General features: G+C 53.3%; 2 protein-coding genes across 3 annotated transcripts in view; one reads left to right on the forward strand and one right to left on the reverse strand.

Moving 5' to 3' along the window:
* Positions 1–6,240, reverse strand: part of SLC39A11 (solute carrier family 39 member 11) — a 291,723-nt gene extending 285,483 nt beyond the window's left edge. For both annotated transcript variants that reach the window (XM_004709171.2, XM_045299650.1), the window contains exons 1-2: positions 6,170–6,240; positions 583–701 (exon numbers count right to left, since the gene is read on the reverse strand). In XM_004709171.2, coding sequence (XP_004709228.1) covers positions 583–690 — 108 coding nt within the window. In that variant the 5' untranslated portion in view covers positions 691–701; positions 6,170–6,240. The remainder of the gene's footprint in view (positions 1–582; positions 702–6,169) is intronic.
* LOC115872856 (translation initiation factor IF-2-like) overlaps positions 5,943–22,222 on the forward strand; it is a 53,221-nt gene continuing 36,941 nt past the window's right edge. Inside the window, exons 1-2 of the mRNA XM_030888128.1 lie at positions 5,943–6,450; positions 8,750–8,881. Coding sequence (XP_030743988.1) covers positions 5,943–6,450; positions 8,750–8,881 — 640 coding nt within the window. The remainder of the gene's footprint in view (positions 6,451–8,749; positions 8,882–22,222) is intronic.

The following is a 22,222-nucleotide window of genomic DNA, read 5'->3' on the forward strand; positions in this document are numbered from 1 at the left end:
CTGTAAGGCCGTGGGGTGAGTGAGGGGCTGGGTAGGTGCATGAGGGATGAGCAGGTGGCAAGTCTGGGGAGGGGGGGTGGCCAGGGAGTAGGCCTAGGTACAGAAACCCCAAATTGGGGGTGGATGTTGAAAAGCCCACCTGGAGAAACACAAGGCTTTCTGCTCCTGTAAAGACTGTCTCAGAAACACCTGAGGCCATTCTACTCTGTCCCAGAGGGCTGCTGGAAGCGGGCATCGGCCAGAGGGCAGAGAGGACGAAAGACGCAAAGAGAGAGTGGACGGGGACCCTGCCTCTTCCCTGAGGTCTTGTCAGTCACCCCAAAGAGCAGGTCCCTGTCCTCAGGGTGTGACTGAGAGTGGACACACACACACAGAGACAGGACACACACAGAGAGACAAGACACACATACACAGGACACACACAGAGACAGACAAGACACACACACACATATATACAGAGACGGACCCACAAGGCAGCAGATGTCATGAAGGCAGCCCAATTCTGTTTCAGGGCCCAGACGGATGCCCCAGCTTGCCCGGAGTCCCAGGAGTGAATGCCCAGAACCCGACAGGCCAACTCACCTGTCCACTAGAGAAGATGAACACCAGGGCCGCCCCAGCCGCTGTCATCCCCCAGGTGAAGAAGGTCCCCAGCAAGGCCTGGAGCACCGCGCTCTGGCCTCGCAGCATCCTGGTTACCGCTGCAATCAGAGGAGAGAGGAGGGTCAGCCCGGCTCACACCTGCTATGACAGTTCTACCACGTGCACCTGAGCTGGCCTGGCTCAGGTTCAGTGGGGCTGGCTTGTCCTGGGAGAGGCACCTTCCTGCCATCGTCCCAACACAGCTCAGTAGGCCCAGAGTTCAGGCGCCTACCCCCGATTCTTCATTCAGGTGGGCCCCAGTGTCAGAAATCATGCAACTCTCAAAGGAGCGGGGCCAGCAGAGCCCAGGAACGGGGTTACAACATTGGGAAAGGACTCCAAAGGGAAGCTCTCAAGGAGGTGTCTGTCACCTGGACAGCAGGAGCCCAGGAGGGTCTGACGGTCCACTTTGCCTGGCCCACCTGGCCTGGCCGGTCGCCTGTGCTTTCTGTGGCCTCTGAAGGCAGATGATTAGCTTACAGGCATTCCCAGCTTCAATAGCTTCCTGTGTCACTCCCTGAGCCCACCAGAGGATGGACCACATGCACTGACCTTCAATCCCCACCTACTTCTAAGTCCCATACCCCACTACACCCAGGGTGGTCACCACCCTCCAGCTCAATCCAATAGCCTGCGCTCCTTCCAGAAGCCCCAGGTGGATAGCGGACGGCAGGTGGCGGATGGGCCTGCCCCCACAAGCAGACACAGGTTTGGTAAAGGAAATCTCTCCCCAAGCATTTGTACGTAGCACAAACCCTCAAATGTCCGAGTCTGGGGGTAGCACACAAGGGGCAAGTTACACAAGCCTCTGGGCCATCCCCACACGTCTTGAGCGTCTGAGTCACTGGGCTTGGTGGCTCAGGACCACAGTCTCAGGAGACAGCGAGGCCACCGGGTGCAACAAAGCCGCCAAGACCATGGTCTACTTCCTACTTTGGCAAGTAGTGGATCTCATGACTCACAGCCTCCACCAGCCTGAGCCCAGAGGGGCTAGACGGTGCCCGGCTACCACAGCCACCGCCCTGGCAAGGAGGATCACAGTAGAAGGTCCTGAACAGTGCGGGAGAAAAGGGTAGAACAAGTCCAAGAACCTAAGACCAGACGTGCTGCTTGGATAAAACTAGAGGAACACCCCAGAGTATGGCCCTTAGACGCCCCTCAAAGCTGGAACTGAGCCCACCCCTAGAGATCGCCTTTCAGACAACCAGGTGCTGTCCGGTCGGTTCTGACTCCTAGCAACCTGAGTGCAACAGAACCAAGGGCAGTCCTAGGAGGTGAGTGCCCAGACCTGGGGGGAGCGCACTTCTCGGAACCATTCCAGACAAGAGGGCAGCATTCGCTGCAAAACAAAGCCCAGGTGGGCGGGAAGGCATGGGAAAGCTGGGGCACCCAGGAAGGAGGTGGCCGGTGACATCGCCGTGACTGTGGCTGATGCCAGGAGACCACACGAGTATAAATGCGTGGAAGGCAGACAACGGTGCTGGGTAAGCTTGCACCCGGGACACGGCACCCTGTGTCCAGATGCAGAAACAGAGAGACGAGTGTGGAAGGAGGGAGGGTTCCCTGCCTGCATTCTTGAGGAATCAAGTGCACCCGGTAACACAGTTTCAGGGCAGGCAGATGGAAACAAATAACCGTGTTTTTCTGAATCGTCCATTTGACTGCCTGGCTCTGCGTGTATATCACATTACCTTCCAGACACACGACCTACTGCCTAAATGAATCCCGTGCATTTAATAAACGGGATGAAAAAGAGGCGGCCTCCCCACACATTCTGCTTGCATGTAGCTGTCCTGATGCCTCTGGAGGCCAAGGACCCTCTAAGTCCACTGTCCCCAGCTCCCTGAGGCTTCCCGACCCTCCCTGCTCCCTGTTCTGGAGCCCAGCTTTGGTGGGTTTCGGGGTGCAGGCTGGCCGCCTACGTCTTTCATCTCATGAGTTGCTTCCGTTTGGGGATGATATACTGTCACTCCTAGCACCTCTGCAAAACAGGCTTGGGGGGCACCCTCTCCCCCAAATACTTAGGGAATTGAAAAGGCGAGCTTACCTGGCTGGGTCACTCAGCCAGGACAAGAACACAGATCCCCACCCCACCTCCCAAAGAGATCCCTGTCCCTGGACACCTCAGCTCACTGCAAATGAGCCTGCAGCAGCACAGTGCCCACCCTAAAGGGGGTGGGGGGTGGGGGTGGGGCAGGTGGTCGGCCTTCCTGTGACTTGACCCCACTGAGACCCCTCGTTCAGAAGACACGGGTGTCAGGCCACTGGCTGTGGAAAATTACCAGGTAGAGGGGCCTTTGTGAGCACCTTGTGTTCTGGGACACGAACATAGGCCTCATTCAGCTCCACGCTGGCCTTCAGCGCCCACAGGGCTGGACACGACCCCACTGGGCTCAGCCCTGCCATTTCCAGGTGCAGCCAGCCCTGGGCCTGAAGATCCACAGTCAAAGGCGTGGCCTCTCCCTGGGGACCGTGAAAGGACTCTGCGCCCCAGGGGGCTAAAGGGCTGGACCACTCAGCCGTGAGTCAAACCTAGGAAGGCCAGGAGTCCAGGTGAGTCTGATGAGCCTGGAAAACCCAATGATGGCCCAGGTGAGCTCAGGTGAAACCAGCTTGTCCCAGAGCCTGGAAACCCCTCAGAGAAACAGCACCTACGGATGGATTCCAGCCGTATCACCACCATCCAAACAGAACTCAAGCGAGGGGGCTTGCACTTAGGTTTCGAATGCAAACATCACAATCATTCCACCAATTGCCTCGTTCTAGCTGCTGGTGGATAAAATTTCCAACGGCATTTGCCAAAGCAGGCACTCAGCAAAGAGAGGCCCACCGTCGCCGGCACCCTTTAAAAGCATCCTTTTCGTCCCCCGCGTTGTTTTCCGGTAGGGAGGGTGCCTTCTAACAGCTGCGGAGAAAGCAAACCATCTAGAGGCCAGCAGGCCAACTTCCCTGCTTTCTGTGTTCCTGGTGGGCCGCCGCAGGAACATGGCAGCCTTCTCAGCCTGCCTTAGGAGGAGCCCTGGCAGTGGGGAGGTTAAGCACTCAGCTGCGAGCCGAGCCTCGGGTGGAGGAAGGTAGACACGGCAGTTCTACTCTGTCTTATAGGTTGGCTCTGAGTGGGACTCGTCTGTGTCACACACACAACACACCTGCCCCCATTCCGACCCGAAACCCACTGGCATCGAAAGATTCCTACTCATCAGGATCCTATAGAACTCGGGAGAACTGCTCTGGGAGACTTGGCGGAGCAGGCAGCTTCAGCTTGCTTTTTGTTCTGATGACGATGATTGAGTGATTGGTCTATAGTACCTAAATACTTTTTTCTACTTTTAAATACTGGTTTTAATCTTGCGGCTGCAACGTGGAAGAGGCAACTTTCTTCTTTCTAAACACCAGCCCCCGATCACAGAGCCATCACACGCTACACGCTCCCCGACGGGCACTTTCAGGTGATGGAGGTTCTCGGGGTGCATAGATGAGCAGTGAGAACCACCCAAGCACATCGTCTGTACAACTCTGACTAAGTCCTGCTGAGAGGCGCTTCACCGGGCAATCAACTTCACCTTGTTTACAATCCGCGCTCCTCAAAGGGGCGAGGCAGCTGGTGGTGCAGTGGCTAAGCGTCCAGCTGCTAGCCAGGCAGAAAAGTGTGGGCAGTCTACTTCCACAGGAATGCGCTGTCTTGGAGACACCACGTGGAAGTTCAACTCCGTTCCCTAGGGCACTGGCGCAGTGAAGCACTCGGCTGCTAACCGGAAGGTCAGTGCATCGAACCTACCCGGTGCTCTGTGGGAGGAAGGCAAGGCGTCCGCTTCATAGACCTGGGAAACCCACAGGGGCCGTTCTACTCTGTCCTAAAGGGTCACTGTGAGTTGGAATCGACTCATGGCAGTGTGTTTGGGGACTCCAAGGACAGAGTCCCTTGGTGGTGCAGTTAAGGGGTGAGGTGACGAGCTCAAAGGCTGGAGGTTTAAGCCCACCCGAGGGGCCTCGGAAGAATGGCCTGGCCATTGAGAACCAACAGAGCACAGTCCCACTCTGACCCACGTGGAGCCACCGTGAGTCTGAAGCCACTTGACAGCCATGGGTTATCTTGGTTTGAAGAAATGAGGGCCCACCCCACGCCCAGCCCCAGAACCAGCACTCAGAGAGGGGTCCCGGGGCCAGCAGCACTCGGTCGAAATGCAGAAACTCAGGTCCCTCCCAGGCTTGCCAAACCAGAATCTGCACCTGATCAAACTCTGGGTGGGGAGAGGGAGGTGCTTTTACGGCCCGTGAAGTTTAAAAACCCTCAAATCTCAATACTGCTGAGTCGCTTCTGACTCAGTGGCCCTGTGGGACCAGGTAGCTCAGTCCCCTGTGGGCTGCCGAGAGGGTACATCCTTACGGGAGTAGAAGACTTCCTCTTTCCTCCCGAGAAGCAGTTTGTAACTTCGAACTGCTGACCTTGTGGTTAGCAGCCCCACGCGTAAACCGCTACGCCACCAGGGCTCTCTGAAAGGCACGTGAAGCACTGGTCTGAAATTGGGCCTGCTTCCACGGCGCCGTGGCTCCCAGCCCCAGGACCTCGGCAGGGGCTTCTCCTGCCTTAGGAGTGATTGGTGGGGCCGAGCTGGAGTCCAGGGGACCGGAAAGGTTTCTTCGCCAAGTAGACCAAGTAAGAGCGAGGAGGGCGGAGGGCCAGCCAAGGTGTGCCAAAACCAACTCTCGCAGCCGCGTGCCAACTTCCTCAGGGGTTGGGCAAGGCCAAGACCACAGCAAGCCTCCCTCGGTCGCCTGGCAGAACGGGCTGTTCTCCGTCCGCCCACGTGACAGATGCCAACACAGTCCCAGGCGTGTCACCTCCAGCACCGTGGAGGCCTTTCCGGTGGGCAGGGATCTCCTTTTGTTTCGTCCCTCTCCTGGGTCAGCCTGTGGCTCTCCCTCCAAAAGTCGGTTTCCAGCCAGCCAGCTGGTCAAGTTGCAAAAGTGGGATGGGCACCTGAGCTGGAATGCCCACCGTGTCGTGCTTCCCCCCAAGGGAGTCCAGCCACAGGGATTTGGAGAGATGCAAAGCTGTCTAACATGTCCATACTCAAAGTGGGGCTGCGGACCAGCAGACCCCATGGGATGGGATAGTAGGATGGCACACCCTGTCCCCCACCAGATTTGCTGAATCAGAGGCTGCCTTTTCCCACGGCTCCCAGTGGTGGTGGGTGGTCCGGCTCTAGAGGAGACCCGGTTGTAGCCACCGCCTCAGGGATCCTGGGTCCCACACACCCACGCCAGTCAATGAATGAGAAGGGCCTTGGATTGAATCAATGAAGGAAAGAGTCGCTGCAGAAGGACGGCGGGCCACGCCCTGCGGCCGGGCGAGGAGTCCCCGGCCCAACCCCCAAGACCCCCTCGTCCCTGCTGCACACCTGCGGCCGGCGGCCCGCCGCTCCTCCACCCCGCGGGCTCCCGGGGGGCCCCTGCCACGAGGAGGGCCACGTCCCGCCCCTCCCACCCCTCCCACCCCCGGCGCGCCTGCAGAGAGCCGACTCACTCGCGTGCTTTCTGCAGCCCCGTCCGCACGGCCATCAGCCCGCGGCGCGCCCCGGCCGGCTCGGCGGTCACTTCCTGCTTCCCTCCGCACACGTGTCCCTCCGGCGCCCGGCCCCTCCTCGCAGGGCTGTCCCCGCCCGCGCGGGCGCGCACGCCCCGCCGTCAACTCTGCGGTTCACCGTCCGCCGCCGGCTCGGGGAGCGCCCGCGCGGGCGGGCCGAACAGGCCACCTGCGCTCCGTGCTGGCCGCCTCCGAGCGCAGGCAGCCCTGGGTCCCTTTAGGTAAGCCACGGACGGTGCAGGAAGGAGCCCGCGGGGAAACACCTGATGCGCTTTCTGTGACCAGACTGAAAAAAGGGGTGGGGGCACACCAACTCACTGCCACTGAGTCACTCGCAGGGACCCCAGAGGACAGGGTAGAACGGGCGGCCCTGTAGGTGTCAGAGGCTGTGCATCTGTACAGGAATAGACGGCTCCGTCAGCAAGGCAGCTGGTGGTTTTGAGCTGCTGCCCTAGAAGTGTACAGCCCAACACAGTGCGCACTAGGCCACCAGCGCTCAGGCCAGTACCCTGGGCAGCACCAGGCAACATCATCATGCACCTCTAGACCTTCTATAAGGGGTCTCTGCGTCAGGAGGAGGCTAAGGTTTCCTGGTGGCAGTGGCTGCTGAGACTGGGTGAAGCACTGGGCACTTTAGTGGCAGAATCAGGTCCATTGCCTGCCTCTCCAGCCCTCCTACTGATCACTCACTCCCGGGAGAAGTTTCAGGGACAGCCACTCTGAGCCAGGGTGGGCCCTGGGGCCCAGGGACAAACTGAACCGACAGGGTTTGCCTCCCTCATTCTTTTATTCCTGCATTTCTTTTCTTTTCCTTATACTAAAGGCTGCCCTCGACACGCCCTGGGGACTGAGATAATGCCTGCCCCCAGCGTTGGGTGGGAGCAGTTCTTTGCCCTTAGCAAAGTGCAGATAACAAACCCACTCCAACTGGCCCAGGGCCAGAGGGGACTGGTAAGGCTCACAGAGGGGACACTAAACCAGACTCACTGCCATTAAGCTGATTCCGACTCACAGGGGCCTGACAGAGCACAGTGGAACTGCCCCTGTGGGTTTCTGAGACTGGTAAATCTTCACGGGAGCAGAGAGCCTCGTCTTTCTCCCTGGGAGGGCCTGGTGACTTTGCAGTGCTGACCGACATAGCGGTTCACAGCCCAGTGTAGGGGATGGTGTTCCCCCCACCCCCCAACCAGGGCTCCTTTGGCTTTGAAACAAACATAATGTCTGCATGCTGGGCCTGACATTCCAGCTTCTTGCGTTGTGACTTGGGGAGGGGACAACTAGCATCTAGAGGGTAGAAGCCAAGGATGCTACTTAGCACCCTACCAAGCACAGGGCCACTGCACCCTCAAAGAATGACCCAGAAGGAAAAATGGAGAACCCCCATTATAACAAATTCCCCCAGTATAAAGTGAGGGTCAAAATCACTCTGAGAAACATCCTGTGGGATTCCAGAAGCATTTGCCGTCGAACTAGGACAACAACAGCAGCAAACCAGCTCTTGCCCCATAGTGGGCTCTCACGCCTAGCTGTACTTCCGGGCAGTGGAGAGTTGCCCTGTGGGGTTTCCGACAGTGCCCATCTGTCTTTCAGGCTGCCACACCTTTCCCCCGTGGGGTGGGGAGTACATTCGAACCGCCAACCTTATTGGTTAGCAGCTGAGCACTGTGCCACCGGGGCTCCTTAGACATCGGATAACTAGACAGAAAACCCCCCGACGGCTAATTATGAACCCAAGCCTGACTAGGAGATCATAATCGGCAGGGATCGTTGTCTGCAGTTTGCACATTCACTTCAGATACTGCACAGGCTGCTCACGACGAGCCATCTGTAAAGCCAGCCTTCATCCCCCTTCCCCGCAGATATGCCGCTCCCCCAAACCCTTGTGAGGCAAGTACCACTAGGGGGGACCTGGAAAGGACAGAAATACATGTGCTCACAGTGCTGGAGGCTGAGTGTCCAAATTAAGCTCCGCGCCTTTCTGGTCAGAGTTCCTGACGTTCCCCAGATTCTGAATGGTCCAGAGATGCCTGTGCACCTCTGAGTCTCAGCTGCTCTTTTGACAGCTCAGAAGTGATTAGATTTAGAACCCACCCTCCTCTGGCATGCTCCAATTAGCATACCAAAGAAAGTCCACCTCAAAACCGGAATGAGCGCTTTCCACAAACTCATTTCCAAGGAGTGGGTGCCAACGCCCCAGAGGGCAGGCTTGAACTGCCCCTGTGATTTTCCCAGGCTGCCACTGCCTACGGGAGTAGAAGGCTAGTCTTCCTCCCAAGGAGCGCTGGTGGTTTTGAACTGCTGACCTTTCAGATAGGCTCACCGAGCGTTGGAGTCTTCTAGAAGCAAGCAGGGAGAGCCTCCAACCATTTCCTCTCAGGTGGCTCACCGAGTGTCGGTCCAGAGGCTCCAAAAAGCTTTGCCTGCGCACCTTCTCAGCAGGCCTGTTGGAGACAAGGTGTGCTCCTTGCTCCAGGGAAAGGAACGGAGGGGGCCTGTGAGCTCCCACTGTTCCCCGTCCAGAGCCTACAGGCATCGCCTGGGTCCTGGCTGACAACAGTCTCCCGAGAGCAGCCAAGCTCAGGCCCCTACAGGACACGGGTCCTGGGATGGAGCGTGCATACCAGGTGGAGAGGGAGGCTGAGCGACAGCTAGGTAGGTTCCCCTGTAAGCACCGCTGAGAACTTGCCAAAAAGGGGTCTCAGGAAAAAAAGACGGGGGGAATTTAAAAACTAGCAAGTGGGAAATGCCAGGCTGCTGGCTTGTGGGGTTGTAGGATCCCCTCCAAGAGTCCCCAAGACTTCAAGTCGGGCGGCAGACTTTTGTCCCAAGCACCAGAGGTCCAAAGATGACAACTCGGGCATTTGGGCCATCTTTAATCTCCAACTCCATGGGACTCATCTGGTATTAGTTCTTCTAAGAGAACTTATTATCACGCACACCCCACCCCCAAGAAAGTCCTCTGACATCAGACCCCAAAATGGAGGGGAACGACAGAACACCTGTCACAGCCTAGCCACGTTGACACATGGCCGTAACCTTCACGGGGGTGAGCAGAGGTGAGACGGGAGCGAGAGCAAATGTCCAGACCTGAGTCATAAGCTGCCCAGGTGACTCCAGGGGAGACCGCCGCAGAATACTCCAGAAGGTTGGAACTAAGTGTTGGACACCTGGCCAGGTGGGGCCTGGAATTTGAGAGGGAGATGTGCTCCTTCCTAGTGGGAATGTGAAAAGGCAGGGCCACTTCAGCAGTCTCCTTATTTTGGGAGGAGGAGGAAAAGCCCTCTGAGTGGAGTGGGGGGTGTTTTAACATGTCTGGTGTTCCACGGGCTGAGCTCGCAAAAAGTGGTCTTTACCCAACTCACTGCCATTGAGTCAGTCCCAACTCATACTCACCCTATGGGACAGAGTAGAACTGCCCCTGTGGGTTTCCGAGGCTGGAAACCTTTACAGGTGTAGAAAGCCTCATCTCTCTCCTGCCCAATGACTGACTGGTGGCCTCAAACTGCTGCCCTTGCGGTAGGTGGTCCAACACTGACCCAACAGCGCCTCCAGAGCCCCTAGGAGTTCTGCAGGGGCCTAAAAAGATCCTACAAAGGCCCAAGGGATATGGAAGGAGCAGCCATCAGAATTTAGCAGGCAGCGCTTATGGTCTCCAAACTTTCCCAACCGCCCACCCCCCACACCACCCCCACCGCTAAAAAAAACACCTTATTGCCATCAAATTGGCCCTGACTCATTGCAACCCTGTAGGGCAGGGTAGAGCTGACCCAGTGGATCTCTGAGACTGTAATTCTTTATGGGAGTAGAAAGCCCCATCTTCCTCCGAGGAGCAGCTGGTGGTTTCAAACCAGTGACCTTGTACTTGGCAGCCCAACATGTAACCACTATGCCACCAGGGCCCCTCCCAAGCTTTCCAGGGGCCCCTAAAATGCGTCCACCACCCATCTATCAGGAGGCTGTACCACAGTGCTTGTCTGTTGCTGTGAGGCTGGAAGCTATGCCACTAGAGTTTCCAATGCCAGCAGGGTCACTTGTGTGGGTGAGTTTCAGAGGAGTTTCTAGGCTCAGATGGCCTAGGGAGAAAGGGGCAGTGATCTACTTCCAGAAATTAGCCAGTGAACATCCTATGGTCACAGCCGAATGGTATCTGATACTGTGCTGGAAGAGGAACCTTTCTGTTGGAAGATACTCAGAATGCCAATGGCCAAAACAGTGGACAGAAGCAGACCGTCCTCATGAAGACTGGGCCACAGCATAGGGTCACCATGGGTCAGAGCTGATGCGATGGCAACTAACAGCAACAATGAAATGCTTAAAGACCAGAGAACATTGGAACAACCCAGAAATCTAAATACATTACCTTGTATACTCAAGTATAAGCCAACCTGAATATCCGCCAAGGCACCTGATTTAACCACAAGGACTGCATTAAAAATGTGCTGAGAAACTCGGCCTATACTTGAGTATACAGGGTAATGTCTAATTAAACTTCTATAAAGCCTTGTTAACTGATGGCTTTGGTATTCATAAAAATTTAATGACATTTCAAAACCTTCTGAGGATTCGCTTTTCTCGCTTCAAGAGAATCCCTAAGTAAGCATGAAGCTGGCTGAGAAATCACAGCCGATTATAAAGTGAATCTGTTGAGAGACAAATATTTCCAAAGTAAAATGATAATGATCCTTCTCATTGTTCTAGGGGAGGGGGGAAAATGCTCCGAGTGGGATGTAGGCGTGTTTTAATAGGTCTAGTGCTGGACAGGCTGTGATCTCAAAATGTAGGCGTTCCTTAGGGACCCGACAAAGATCCTTAAAAGTCCCAAGGGATGTGGAAGGAGGCAAAATTCCAAGAAGCTTTATTCCCTCTCAGGGTGGGACCAGATACAAAACCCATGTCCTGTGGACCGGTTGAGGCTCATCTGGGGTTGGCGATAGGGAAAGGGAGGAGGGGAGCTGGGTGAACCTTCCAAACAGGGAAAGTGTCTCTTCCCAAGAGTGGGACCAAAAAGCCAGGTGGCTGCAGACGATGAGATCGAGTGTAAGGCAAGCCACAGGGAATAGGGAAGAGAAGCCCCTCAAATCTAGAGAGGAAGAAGGTGGGAAGTGATTCCCCCCACTGTCTCCAGTCCTAGAGAAGAGGGAGCCCAAGGGCTCTCCAGACCCGTCAGCTCAGATTGGGTAGGACCAGAATTAGAAATGTGTGGCTGTTACAGGCGTTCATCTACGAAGCCCTGGCTCGCGTAATTTCTACCGCGTGAAAGTAGGAGAAGCTCCTGTCACTTCTCAGGAATTTCTGCAGAAACTGATGTAGAAGCACGGAAGCTTTACCCAGAGCAGAGCAAAATGTTGCCTGGTCCGACACCCCTTTCACGGTCCTTGGTTTGCCTGGGTCCCATGATCCAGCACTGTGTCAATCCATCTCATTGAGAGTCTCCCTAGTCTTCATGGACTCTCCGCTTGACCAATCGTGCTGCCCTTTCCTAGAAACTGGCCTTTCTTGACGACGGGTCCAAAGGAGGGGAGCTAAGCCTTGTCGCCTTTGCTTCTAAGGCACATTCTGGTTGCATTTCTTCTAAGACTCTTTTGTTCATTCTTCTGCAAGCCCACAGTCTCCCCAATAGTCTTTGCCATCCTTCTCGTGCTCCATTTACATTGTCCAGAAATACCACAAGGGGTTGGTTTTCACAAACAGAAATCTATTTTCTCAAAGTTTGGGAGTTTGGAAGTCTGACTTCAGGGTGCCGGCTCTAAGGGCAGGTCTTCATTGCCGGTCAACATGGGAGGGCCTGGCAGTCTTTGGAGACCTCCATCTGTCTGGGCATCAGTCTTCCCTGGGGTCTAGGAGGTTCTTAGCACAGGGACCCCAGGGTATGGGCTACTCCTGGTAGTATGGCGCTGTTTGATGACAGACTCAAGATCTCCAAGGGGTCCAATTTATCCCAGGTTCCATGTCGTATGAGGTCCTAATCACCCCCGTCTGCTGGACTGGAGGCATAGACTGGGCAGTCTGCAGGAGGGGAGCCAATACTCACACACCAGGAGCAAGGTCTTGAATCCTGTCCAAGGGGGCCACCCCCACCACCCCCACCAAACCACCTGTCTTAGCACACCTGGTGTAAAGACAAGAGAGTGTCAAGGTGAGATGTCTGCCATTCCGGTAAAAGCGCCTGTAACTGGGATGTGACGTGGATTCGCACCTGTCTTTTACCTGAAGTCTTAACTGCTGAGGACCCACAGTTGTCACAGACTCGGGACACCTCGAGGGAGACCTGCAACAGAGAGTAATCCAGGCAGCACGTCTTACAAATGAAAATCAAACTCACCGCCAGCCTGTCAGTTCTGACGCATAGTCACCCTCTACGACCGGGGAGAGCTGCGCCCGTGAGTTTCCGATGCTGTAATTATTTAAGCCAGTAGAAAACCCCATCTTTCTCCCTACAAACAAAAGGCGCTCAGAAAACATCTGCCCAGTACCATTGAGAAATGGAACCCTGCAAACTGCCGCGTCCTTCTGCTCTCACTGATGGAGTTGACATCAGCTGTCGTCAACTTGAGCCTTAAGAGGGGAGGGGTGGATCTAGCCTGTCAGTCAGGTCGCAGCTTGATGACCTCATTTGGAGGCGCTATGAAGGTAAAGAGCTCACTGGAGGCGGGACACAAGCTCACTCCCTGAGAAACATGCTTGCTGCCAAGACACATGGAGCTGCGCTCGAGTGTGAGAGCTGGAGAAGCCACATGGAGACTCACGCCAGTGCTGAGATGCCTCTACTGCCACTAGATCCACAAGACTTTCCACACACTGGCCTGTGATCTTCCCGCATTCGGCATCCTTGCTTGTATTTCATGAGTCTGAAAAGGACTTTATAGATTGGTATCAGACAGATGGGCTAATATCAGACTTATGGGCTTGATCTGGACTGGGCTGGGATGTTTTTCTCAATATTCAATTGCTCTTGTATATAAAGCTCATTCTTATACATATAAGTGTCTATGCATTTGTTTCTCTAGTCTACCCAGACTAACACAACCTATCAGTGTGATTTTCTAGAAACTTGGTTAACAAAGAAATTTCAAATATATGGGGGGAAAGAAGTGTTTCACCCTAACACCCAGCATCGATACTCATAGCCGCCTTATAGGACAGGTTAAAATGGCGCCTTTGGGTTGCTGTGACTTCCCATCTTTACAGGAGCGCACAGCCTCATTTTCCTTCTGCAGAGCAACTAGTGGGTTCGAGTCACTGACCTTGTGGCTAGCAGCACAGTGCACAGTCCACTACGCCACCAAGGCTCTCTAGAGGTTGGGGTCAACTTGATAGCAATGAGTTAGAATAACTACTCACAACAAAACCAGCAACTCAAACAAAACTCACCTCCACAACCGATTTCAACCCCTAGCAACCTAATAGGACAGAGTAGAACAGCCTCCATGGGTTGCCAGGATGGAAACTTCTATGGGAGCCTCATCTTTCTCCCATCGAGTGGTTGGTGGTTTCAAACTGCTGACCTTGTGGTTAGCAGCACAGCGCACAACCCACTGTGCCACCAGGGCTCCTCTCACCAGCAGCTGGTTGCAGTCCTAAGTCTCCAACTCATGGCGACCACAGTCGAACTGCGTTCTATGCATTTCCAAAGGACCATTTTATCAGAAGCTGGCTGCCAGACGTTTCTTCCAGGGTTCCTCTCAGTGGAATTGAATCTCCAACCTTTTGGTTAGCACTGTAGCCCAGGGAGCGTTAGTACCACCCAGGGGCTCCGCCCCACCAAAGGAAGGATTGTTCAATCGATTACCGAACCCAGAGGCAATGAACTTCCTGCCCTGCAGTTAGACAACAAACAAACAGCAGCAAAGGAACGATGTATGATGAGGTGTTTTGTGGGAAAGATATAGACGTATTCCTCTCAGTCTAATGGTAAAAATATGGACATTACAGGAGACCGGATGGGCCTTCCCACAAACAGAATAAGTTGAAGCTTCCCTGGTGCAGTAGAAGTTGCCCCCACGCCCCCCATACACACACTCCATTCATCAAAACATTGTGATGGGATGTTCAAAGATGTAGAAATGACGGCTTACTGGATTTTACCGACGAGACCTTTCGTTTCTAATCTTTTCTACTTCCTTTTCAATTAAGGTTTTATTCTGTTTTTCTTTGCAATTCTTGTTAGTTTTCTTTTTTTTTTAAATGTTTGGGGAGGGGGAAAGAGAGGTGGAAATGCGCTGATGCCAAGGGCTCAAGTAGAAAGAAAATGTTTTGAAAATGATGATGGCAACATATGTACAAATGTGCTTGACACAATGGATGGATGTATGGATTGTGATAAGAGCTGTGTATAAGAGCCCCCAATAAAATGATTTTTTTTAAAAGAATAAACATATTTGCCTTGGGAAAAAAAGAAAATGCCACTATAAACTGTTATGACTTATAAAACATGATTAACACTAGCTATTCTTCTAACTGAAGAAGCCTGTAGACTAATTCTCAGCATTATAGCTTAATTGCTTTATAGAACATCAATTATTTCCTATTAATGGTATACCCATATTGGAAGTCTTTATTAAGCTACTTTTATCAACGATAACCACTACTCTTTAAAAGCACAAAATGCGGATGGACAACAGAAAAGTGGGTGAAGGGAAACGTCGGACAGTGTAAGATATGACAAAATAATAGTTTATAAATTATCAAGGGTTCATGAGGGAGGAAGGAGCGGAGAGGGAGGGGGGAAATGAGGAGCAGATACCAAGGGCTTAAGTACAAAGAAAATGTTTTGAGAATGATGAGGGCAACGAGTGTTCAAATGTGCTTGACACAATTGATGTATGTATGGATTGTGATAAGAGTTGTATGAGCCCCCAATAAAATGATTTTTTTAAATACCAAAAAAAAACCAACCACAAAATGCATCATAAAGTACTAGTGTGAATTTTTAAAATTTTTCGGTGTATGAAATCCAAGTAAATGTATAGAGACAGTAACTAACTGGATGGTTCTTTGGGGGAAGGGCTGGGCGGTTGGGGGAGATGGGGAGCTAGTACTGATGAGTTCAAGAAGGAAGAAAATGGTCTATACCTGATCGTGGTCAGGATCGTGCGACGTCCTTCATGGGACTGAGCTGTTGAATTGTATGATATGTGAGCGACATGCCCACGAAACCGTTTTAAAAAAGTAAAATCTGGGGTGAAACACCATTAAAAAAACAACAACAGTCCTTCAACTCTCTTTAATTCCCAGCCCAAGTCTCTCAGTCTATAAAATGTCATGTGCATCTACAGATAAAGCCACCTGGGGTTTTTTTAAACAGCTCTTTGAGAAGTGAGCTTCCTGCGCCATGATTTATCCAATCAATCAACCTCCCAAGAATGGTCTCCGCCTCATTAGCTCTTCCTCAGGCCAGCTGCAAAATGAGGGAGTCTCCTTGCCATGAGACCCAAAGGCCAGAGGACAGTCCCTCTCTCCCTCCCACGCGCACCCTGGGGACTGCCTGTCACCACTAGGCAAGTCTGTCACAGTGGGGCCCATCTCTTCCCTTCCAGTCTCGCAGACAGATGGTTGGTGGGACTTGGCTCAGGCAGACCATCTGAGCCTGAGACGCCCGCAGCCGGCCACCTACTAGAGACCTGGTCCTCTAGCTACCCCAAATGCTCCCTCTAGGGCCCCGGGCACCAATCATTCATGACAAAGAGTCCATGCCTAGCATTCCTTGTCTCTTCCCTCCAGCCCCACATACCGCCCCAATACTGCAGCTTTAACCCGGGCCCCTGACACCTACCCAACACCCTCAGGCCACCCTCGAGGAACCTCCTGGCAGTTGGGCTTTAGAATGCTGGGGGCGCAGCTGCCCAGTTCCAGGGCTGGAGGGTGTCTTCTTGAAGCCAAACCCACAGCCGTCAGGTGGATTGTGACTCACAGCGACCCTGCAGGACAGCATAGAACTGCCCCTGTGGGTTTCCGAGCCTGTCAGTCTGTGAGCGGCGGACAGCCTCGTCCTTCTCCCACAGGTCGGCAGGTGGTTTCTGAACCACTGACCTTGCGGTGAGCGGTCCAAGCCCTAGCCCACCTACCCCACCAAAGCTCCTCAGAGGGCGTCTCAGGACTGTCATCGCCAAGTCCCACCAGGTGGGTGGCTTTGAAGAGCGGTTCTGGAGGCCATGAGTTTGAATCCAGAGCAAACCTCCCGGCTGAGTTTTCTCTCTTTGTGGGCTCTCTCAGCCTGTGGCAGACCCCGACATTTCTTGGTGCTCCTCAGCTCCCTGGCCTCTCCCACGGGATCACCAGCAGGAGCCCAGGTGGCAGGTTGGGCTGCTAACCGCAGCGTCCACGATTAGAACCCACCGGCCGTGGGAGTTTCACCCTGTCCTTCAGAACTGACTCGACGGTAGTGAGGATTTTTTGAGATGGTATCGCCGTTCATGGACGACTCTCTCCCCATCTCTGTTCTCCCTTCAGACAAGATGCCACTCTGAAGGAATCAGGAGTAGAACCCGCCTGTTCAAACACGGCCTCCTGGATCCCAAGGGGACGGTCTTGATTTTCCAGGTCTCCCAGGCTTTCTGCCTTTGACAGGGAGCAGGCTGGCCACTTCCTATTAGAAAATAGTGGCATTTTCCTTCTCTGGCAGGTATCTGTGTGAAACTGGCTCAGGCTCCCTTGGGTTTTACTGAATTTTCCAAGAAAGATGCTATTTCCCTGTGGTGGTTACACAATTTCATGTCAACTGGATCAAAGAAGGAAGGGGTGGAGTCTAGGCTGTCAATCAGGTCCCAGCCTGGTGGTCCCTCCTTGTGGGCGTGGCCTTCTCATGAGGATTCTGGGACCTTCGTCCTCCTCCCTGGAGGTGGGACACACTCTCTCTCTGCTTCACGTTCCTGTGGAGGAGACACTCAGGAGCGAGAGGAGCCACGTGGAGAGCCTTCTACCACCGCTGGATCCACAGACTTTCCACCCACCAGCCTGTGATCTTCCTGCATTCAGCATCACTGCATGTGCTGTGTGAGTCTGAAGAGGAATTCATGGGCTAATTTCAGATTCATGGGCTACTATCAAACTTATGGACTTGATCTGAACCGGACTGGTATGTTTTCTTAATGCATTATTACTTCTTGATATAAAAGTAGCTCTTGCACATATGTGAGTGTCAATGAATTTGTTTCTCTAGTCTACCCAGACAAACACATTCCCCAAACAAGGGAATACTCACCGGTATAGGAAATAAGGACATTAACATATCTTTTAGGGGGAACATAATTCCATCTGTCACAGAGGGTTATGGTGAGTCATTCCAGAACCTTCCATTGATATACTGGGAATCACCTTCTAGTCCATGCTAATATCCCAACCCACTTTGCCTTCTAGTTCCCTTGGTGTGTTAGTCTGGGTGGACTAGAGAAGCAAATCCATAGAAACTCATATGTATAAGACAGACTTTTATATAAAGGGTAATTGTACATAAAGAAAGCATCCCAACCCAGTCCAGTCCAAGCCCATAAGTCCGATATTAGCCCCTATGTCAGATACCAGTCTATAAAGTCCTCTTCAGCCTCATGAAAGACATGCAATGATGCTGCATGCAGGAGGATCGCAAGCCAGTGGGTAGAAAGTCTTTGGGTCTAGTGGCGTTGTAAGCATCTCAGCCCTGGCAGGGATCTCCACATGGCTTCTCCAGCTTCCAGGGCTGCATCAGGGTAGGTCCATGTGTCCTCTCCTCAGGGATGTCTCGCAGGGAATCAGGCTTGTCAGTGGTGAGTCTCCAAGGAAGTGAAGCAGAGAGTCTCTCTCTCCCACCTCCAAGGAGGAAAAAGCAGATTTCCCAGAATTCTCAGGAGAAAGCCATGTCCACACAGAGACCTCATTGACTATATCCTGACTGACAGCTTAGACTCCACCCCTACACTCTTAATCCTCAACTTGACACTAGATTATGTAACTACCACGCTTGGTTTGTAACCAGCTCATGCTAACTGTGGGCCACCTATTATTGCTCCACCTCTGCCCATCCTGAAAGATAGTTGGAAGGAGGTTTGTCAAGCCAGGTTAAGTAAGAGCTCATTTGTTTCCCCATGTTTTTATTCATCAGAGACACCCAAACGCAGCTCTGCATGAGATGCCAGGGCAACTGAAGGAAGGAAGGAAGGCACTGTCGCTCCTGCTAAGAGCAAAGAGCCTGGATTTTAATTTGCTTTTGCCTCATTAAGCCCTTGGAAATGTTAATAACTGATCAACAGGTTCCTAAGCTCAGGAACCCTCCGTGGGGAACCCCTGCGGCAGGGGGGTAATGAATAATTGAAGGGCACAGTCCTTGGCCGGAGAAACCAGGAAAGCAGTAAGTCAACACACCAGCCTAGGCAGTGACTGTGAGAACAGTGCTATTCTAACTTGTGCATCAAGTCGTTTTTCCAACCCTGAGGGAAACTACAATAAACAGAGAAGAGGCTCACTCACGATCATACGAATCCGTGAACAGTGACCCACGACTTGAAGACTGTCTATCTTTATAGCACACACTCCCAAGCCAGCCTCTGGAACATGAAGTTCCAACACCCCACGGATGAAGTCGATCAGAGCCACGAGGGCAACTGCTGCTTCTGCAGATGGGGGCAGCTCAGAGTTGACAAGGCTGCAGGAGGCTTCGGGAGGGGCTGGCCCAGAGATGGTCTGTGCACCAGCCACAAGGGTATCCCTGGGGAGCTGTTGGCCAGGCAGAATCCCAGGCCCCACCTAGCAACCTGATGCATACAAGCTTGAATTTTAAACAGATGATGTGCACATCCAAGTGCAAAGGGGACCAGGCAACTGAGGGGAATCCGTTTCTACGAAGATGCTAGGACAGCGGTTCTCAACCTGTGGGTTGTGACCACTTTGGGGGTGGAATGACCCTTTCACAGGGGTTGCCCGATTCATCACCGTAGCAAAATGACAGTGATGAAGGAGCAATGAAAAGAATTCCTTGGCTGGGGGATCACCACAACATGAGGAACGGTGAGAAAGGGCCACGGCCTGGGAAAGGTTAGGAACCACTGTGCTGGGACTTGTATTTCTCACCACCAGAGCCAACTGTCCAAGAGCAGTGACAAGTAAATGATAGCAATCCCCCAAAGTGGGGCGTGGTTCCTTCTCTGTGCTCTCCTCCTTCTTCCTCCGGGTGTCCAGTGAGGGACCGTCACAGCCTCAGCATCATCTGGAACGGAGAGGCCGCTTGGCTCAGACCAGGAGGCCTCCGTTTCAGCCTTGTTGGCATTTGGGACTGGTGAAGGGAAAGGATTCCCACTGTGTTTGTAACTCCCACCCGGTGGCTGGAGGGGAGCATGCAAACAAGGTGTAGAAGACTCACTTGGGGATTGGTTTGTTTTGCCAATTCCAGCTGGGTATAAAAATGAGCTATCTCAGAAGCAGGAAGAGAAGAGTTCCGTGACCCTCGAGAAAGCAGATCTACCGGCGGAGCGTGTGAGTCCCCGGCCTGCGCTGGTAGGGGCATGCGGTAGCCCCACCAAGAACATGAGACAGAGCAGAGGAACAGCGCTGAGACCAAGACGGTGAGACAGAGTGCCTCCTCTAGCCATGTTAGGCGTCCTGGTCCACTGAGGCAGAGACCACTGGGAGGCTGAGGACCAGAGAAGCATGCCTGCCAAGGTGGCTGAGAAGAGACGCTGTGGACAAAAGAACTGTATCCTTAACATTCTGTAACCTGCTTCCTTCCTTAATAAACCCCTTATCATGAATCTTGACTGTGACTTCTGTGGGGCTACGTCATGGATTATCAAGCCCAGCTGAGCAGCGTGCCGTGGGAGGAATGGCTGTACCAGAGGAGGGTGAAGGGAGTTGGGGACTGAAAGCGTGCCTGACCTCTGCCGCGTGGGAATCACCCTTGGGCAGATGTGGAATTGGAGTCTCCTCTTTTGTGTAGCCAGGAGGTGCCCATCTGCCCTCAAATTCCTTTCCCAGGTGCCATGTTCTTGAACTGTTGGTGCCTAATTCCCAGTTATGACAACCTAAACTGTCCACCACCTGGTTGACCCCGATCCCTGGTGGCCGCATGTGTTCAGGGTGGAACTGTGCTCCATGGGTGTCCAGTGGTTGTTTTTGCAAGGTGAAGATCTGGCCTTTCTTCCATGGCATCTTTGGGTACTGTGGTAGTTACGTAATCTGTTGTCCACTGGAGTGGAGTTTAGCCTGTCAAGCAGGTCACAGCTTGATGACCTCATTTGGAGGCGTTAAAGAGATAAATAGCTGGCTGGAGGCGGGACACACGCTCACTCCCTGTGATACATTTCCATTGACAAGACACATGGAGCTACGCTAGAGGAGCCATGTGAAGACCCAGTACTGAGATGCCTCCACTGCCACTGGATCCATAAGACTTTCCACCCACTGGTCTGTGATCTCCCTGCATTCAGCATCATTGCATGGCTGCGTGACTCTAAAGAGGACTGTATGGACTAGTATAGGGCAGATGGGCTAATGTTGGACTTATGGACTTGATCTGCACTGGACTGGGATGTTTTCTCAATATCCGATTGCTCTTTGAGATAAAGTTCTCTCTTACACACATATGAGTCTCCCTGGTTTTGGTTCTATAGTTTACCCAGGCTAACACACTTTAGGGAGTGTCTGCCTACCAAGGAGTTCTCTGGTATCTTGGAGACAAGGCTGAGAGGCCCCCTGAGCTTCTGGAGAGAGCCAGATGATTACCTAAGGGCCCTTCCCACTCCATGTCCAAGTCCAAGGCCGGGCTTTCTGTTCAAGACACTCCCAGAGGTAAGCAGCCCTGCGGCCACAAGCCCATGCACGAACCATGCTATCTGCCCCACAAGTCTATACCGTCTGCCCCACGAGCCCCTGCCGTCTTCCCATGAACCCATGCCATCTGCCCCCACGACCCCCTGCCGTCCAGGGATGATGGCTCAGGGGAGCACATTCTGACATGTTCTCTATACACTTACAGACCTGTCTGCTGTTTCAGCTACAAAGTGATCCCTGGGGTGGGCTCAATTCTAGGTTTGCAGGGTGTCTCAGGACCACAGTCTTGGGTGGCCCACCTGTCCGTATCAGACCAGGCTTTCTGGTCATTTTTATGATTTTGAATTTTTGTGGTACATTTTTCTACCGGGTTGCCCAGGGCCTTCTATGGTTGGCACCCACATTCACCCAGGTGCATGCCCAGGCATCTGGAGCTTTACAATCCAGGGATCCCTCATTGCTATTCTGAGCACCTTGTTCATGGAATCCCTGGGTGGTGCAACACACTCCACTGTTACCCAGAAGGGTGGGGGTCCCCGTCCACCAACATGTGTCTCAGAAGACACCCAGTGGTGCATTGTTTCACTGGGACACACATAGGGGTGCCGAGAGCGAGAGCCAGTCCCAGGATGGGCACCTGGCCATGGTCTCAGCACCCTCACGAGCCCCGGGATTGAGGGAGGGGGCTCTCCTCCAGCAGCTTTCTTTGACAGGCCACGCCTCCCACTGCTGGCATGCCCACCTCACTAGCTGTTCTGAGAACTTGGGGTGCAGCTGAAAGGAGTCCACCAACCAGCCTCCCTTTGCAGCTGTTCCCCTCTTCCCTATTTGGAAACACAGGCAAATGCCCTCCTGCCACCTTTTGCCATCATTCTCCTTCCCAGCGTACTCCCAGGAGGAGCCCTGGGGGAGGAGTGATTATACGGTGGGCTGCTACTAACACAAGGTCAGCAGTTCAAAACCACTCAATACTTCGTGGGAGAGAGACAAGGCTTTCAACCTCTGAAAAGAGTTACAGTCTTGGAAACCCATAAGGGAAGTTCTTAACTATCCTGAAGGGTCTCTGTGAATCAGAACCCACACATGGGCAGCGAGTTTTGTTACCCTTCCCAACTCCTGCCCACCAAGTCCCACGGTTTCACCCATGATCCTCAGGTCTCCAATCGCTGGGGGACTTAGCCAAAACTTGCACTGCCATCTGAGACAGAGATGTCATCTCTCTCTCTCTCTCTCTCTCTCTCTCTCTCTCTCTCTCTC

Source organism: Echinops telfairi, unplaced genomic scaffold (assembly GCF_000313985.2).
Source record: "Echinops telfairi isolate 266 unplaced genomic scaffold, ASM31398v2 ScPeMD7_7458;HRSCAF=8496, whole genome shotgun sequence".
NCBI classification, from domain to species: Eukaryota; Metazoa; Chordata; class Mammalia; order Afrosoricida; family Tenrecidae; genus Echinops; species Echinops telfairi.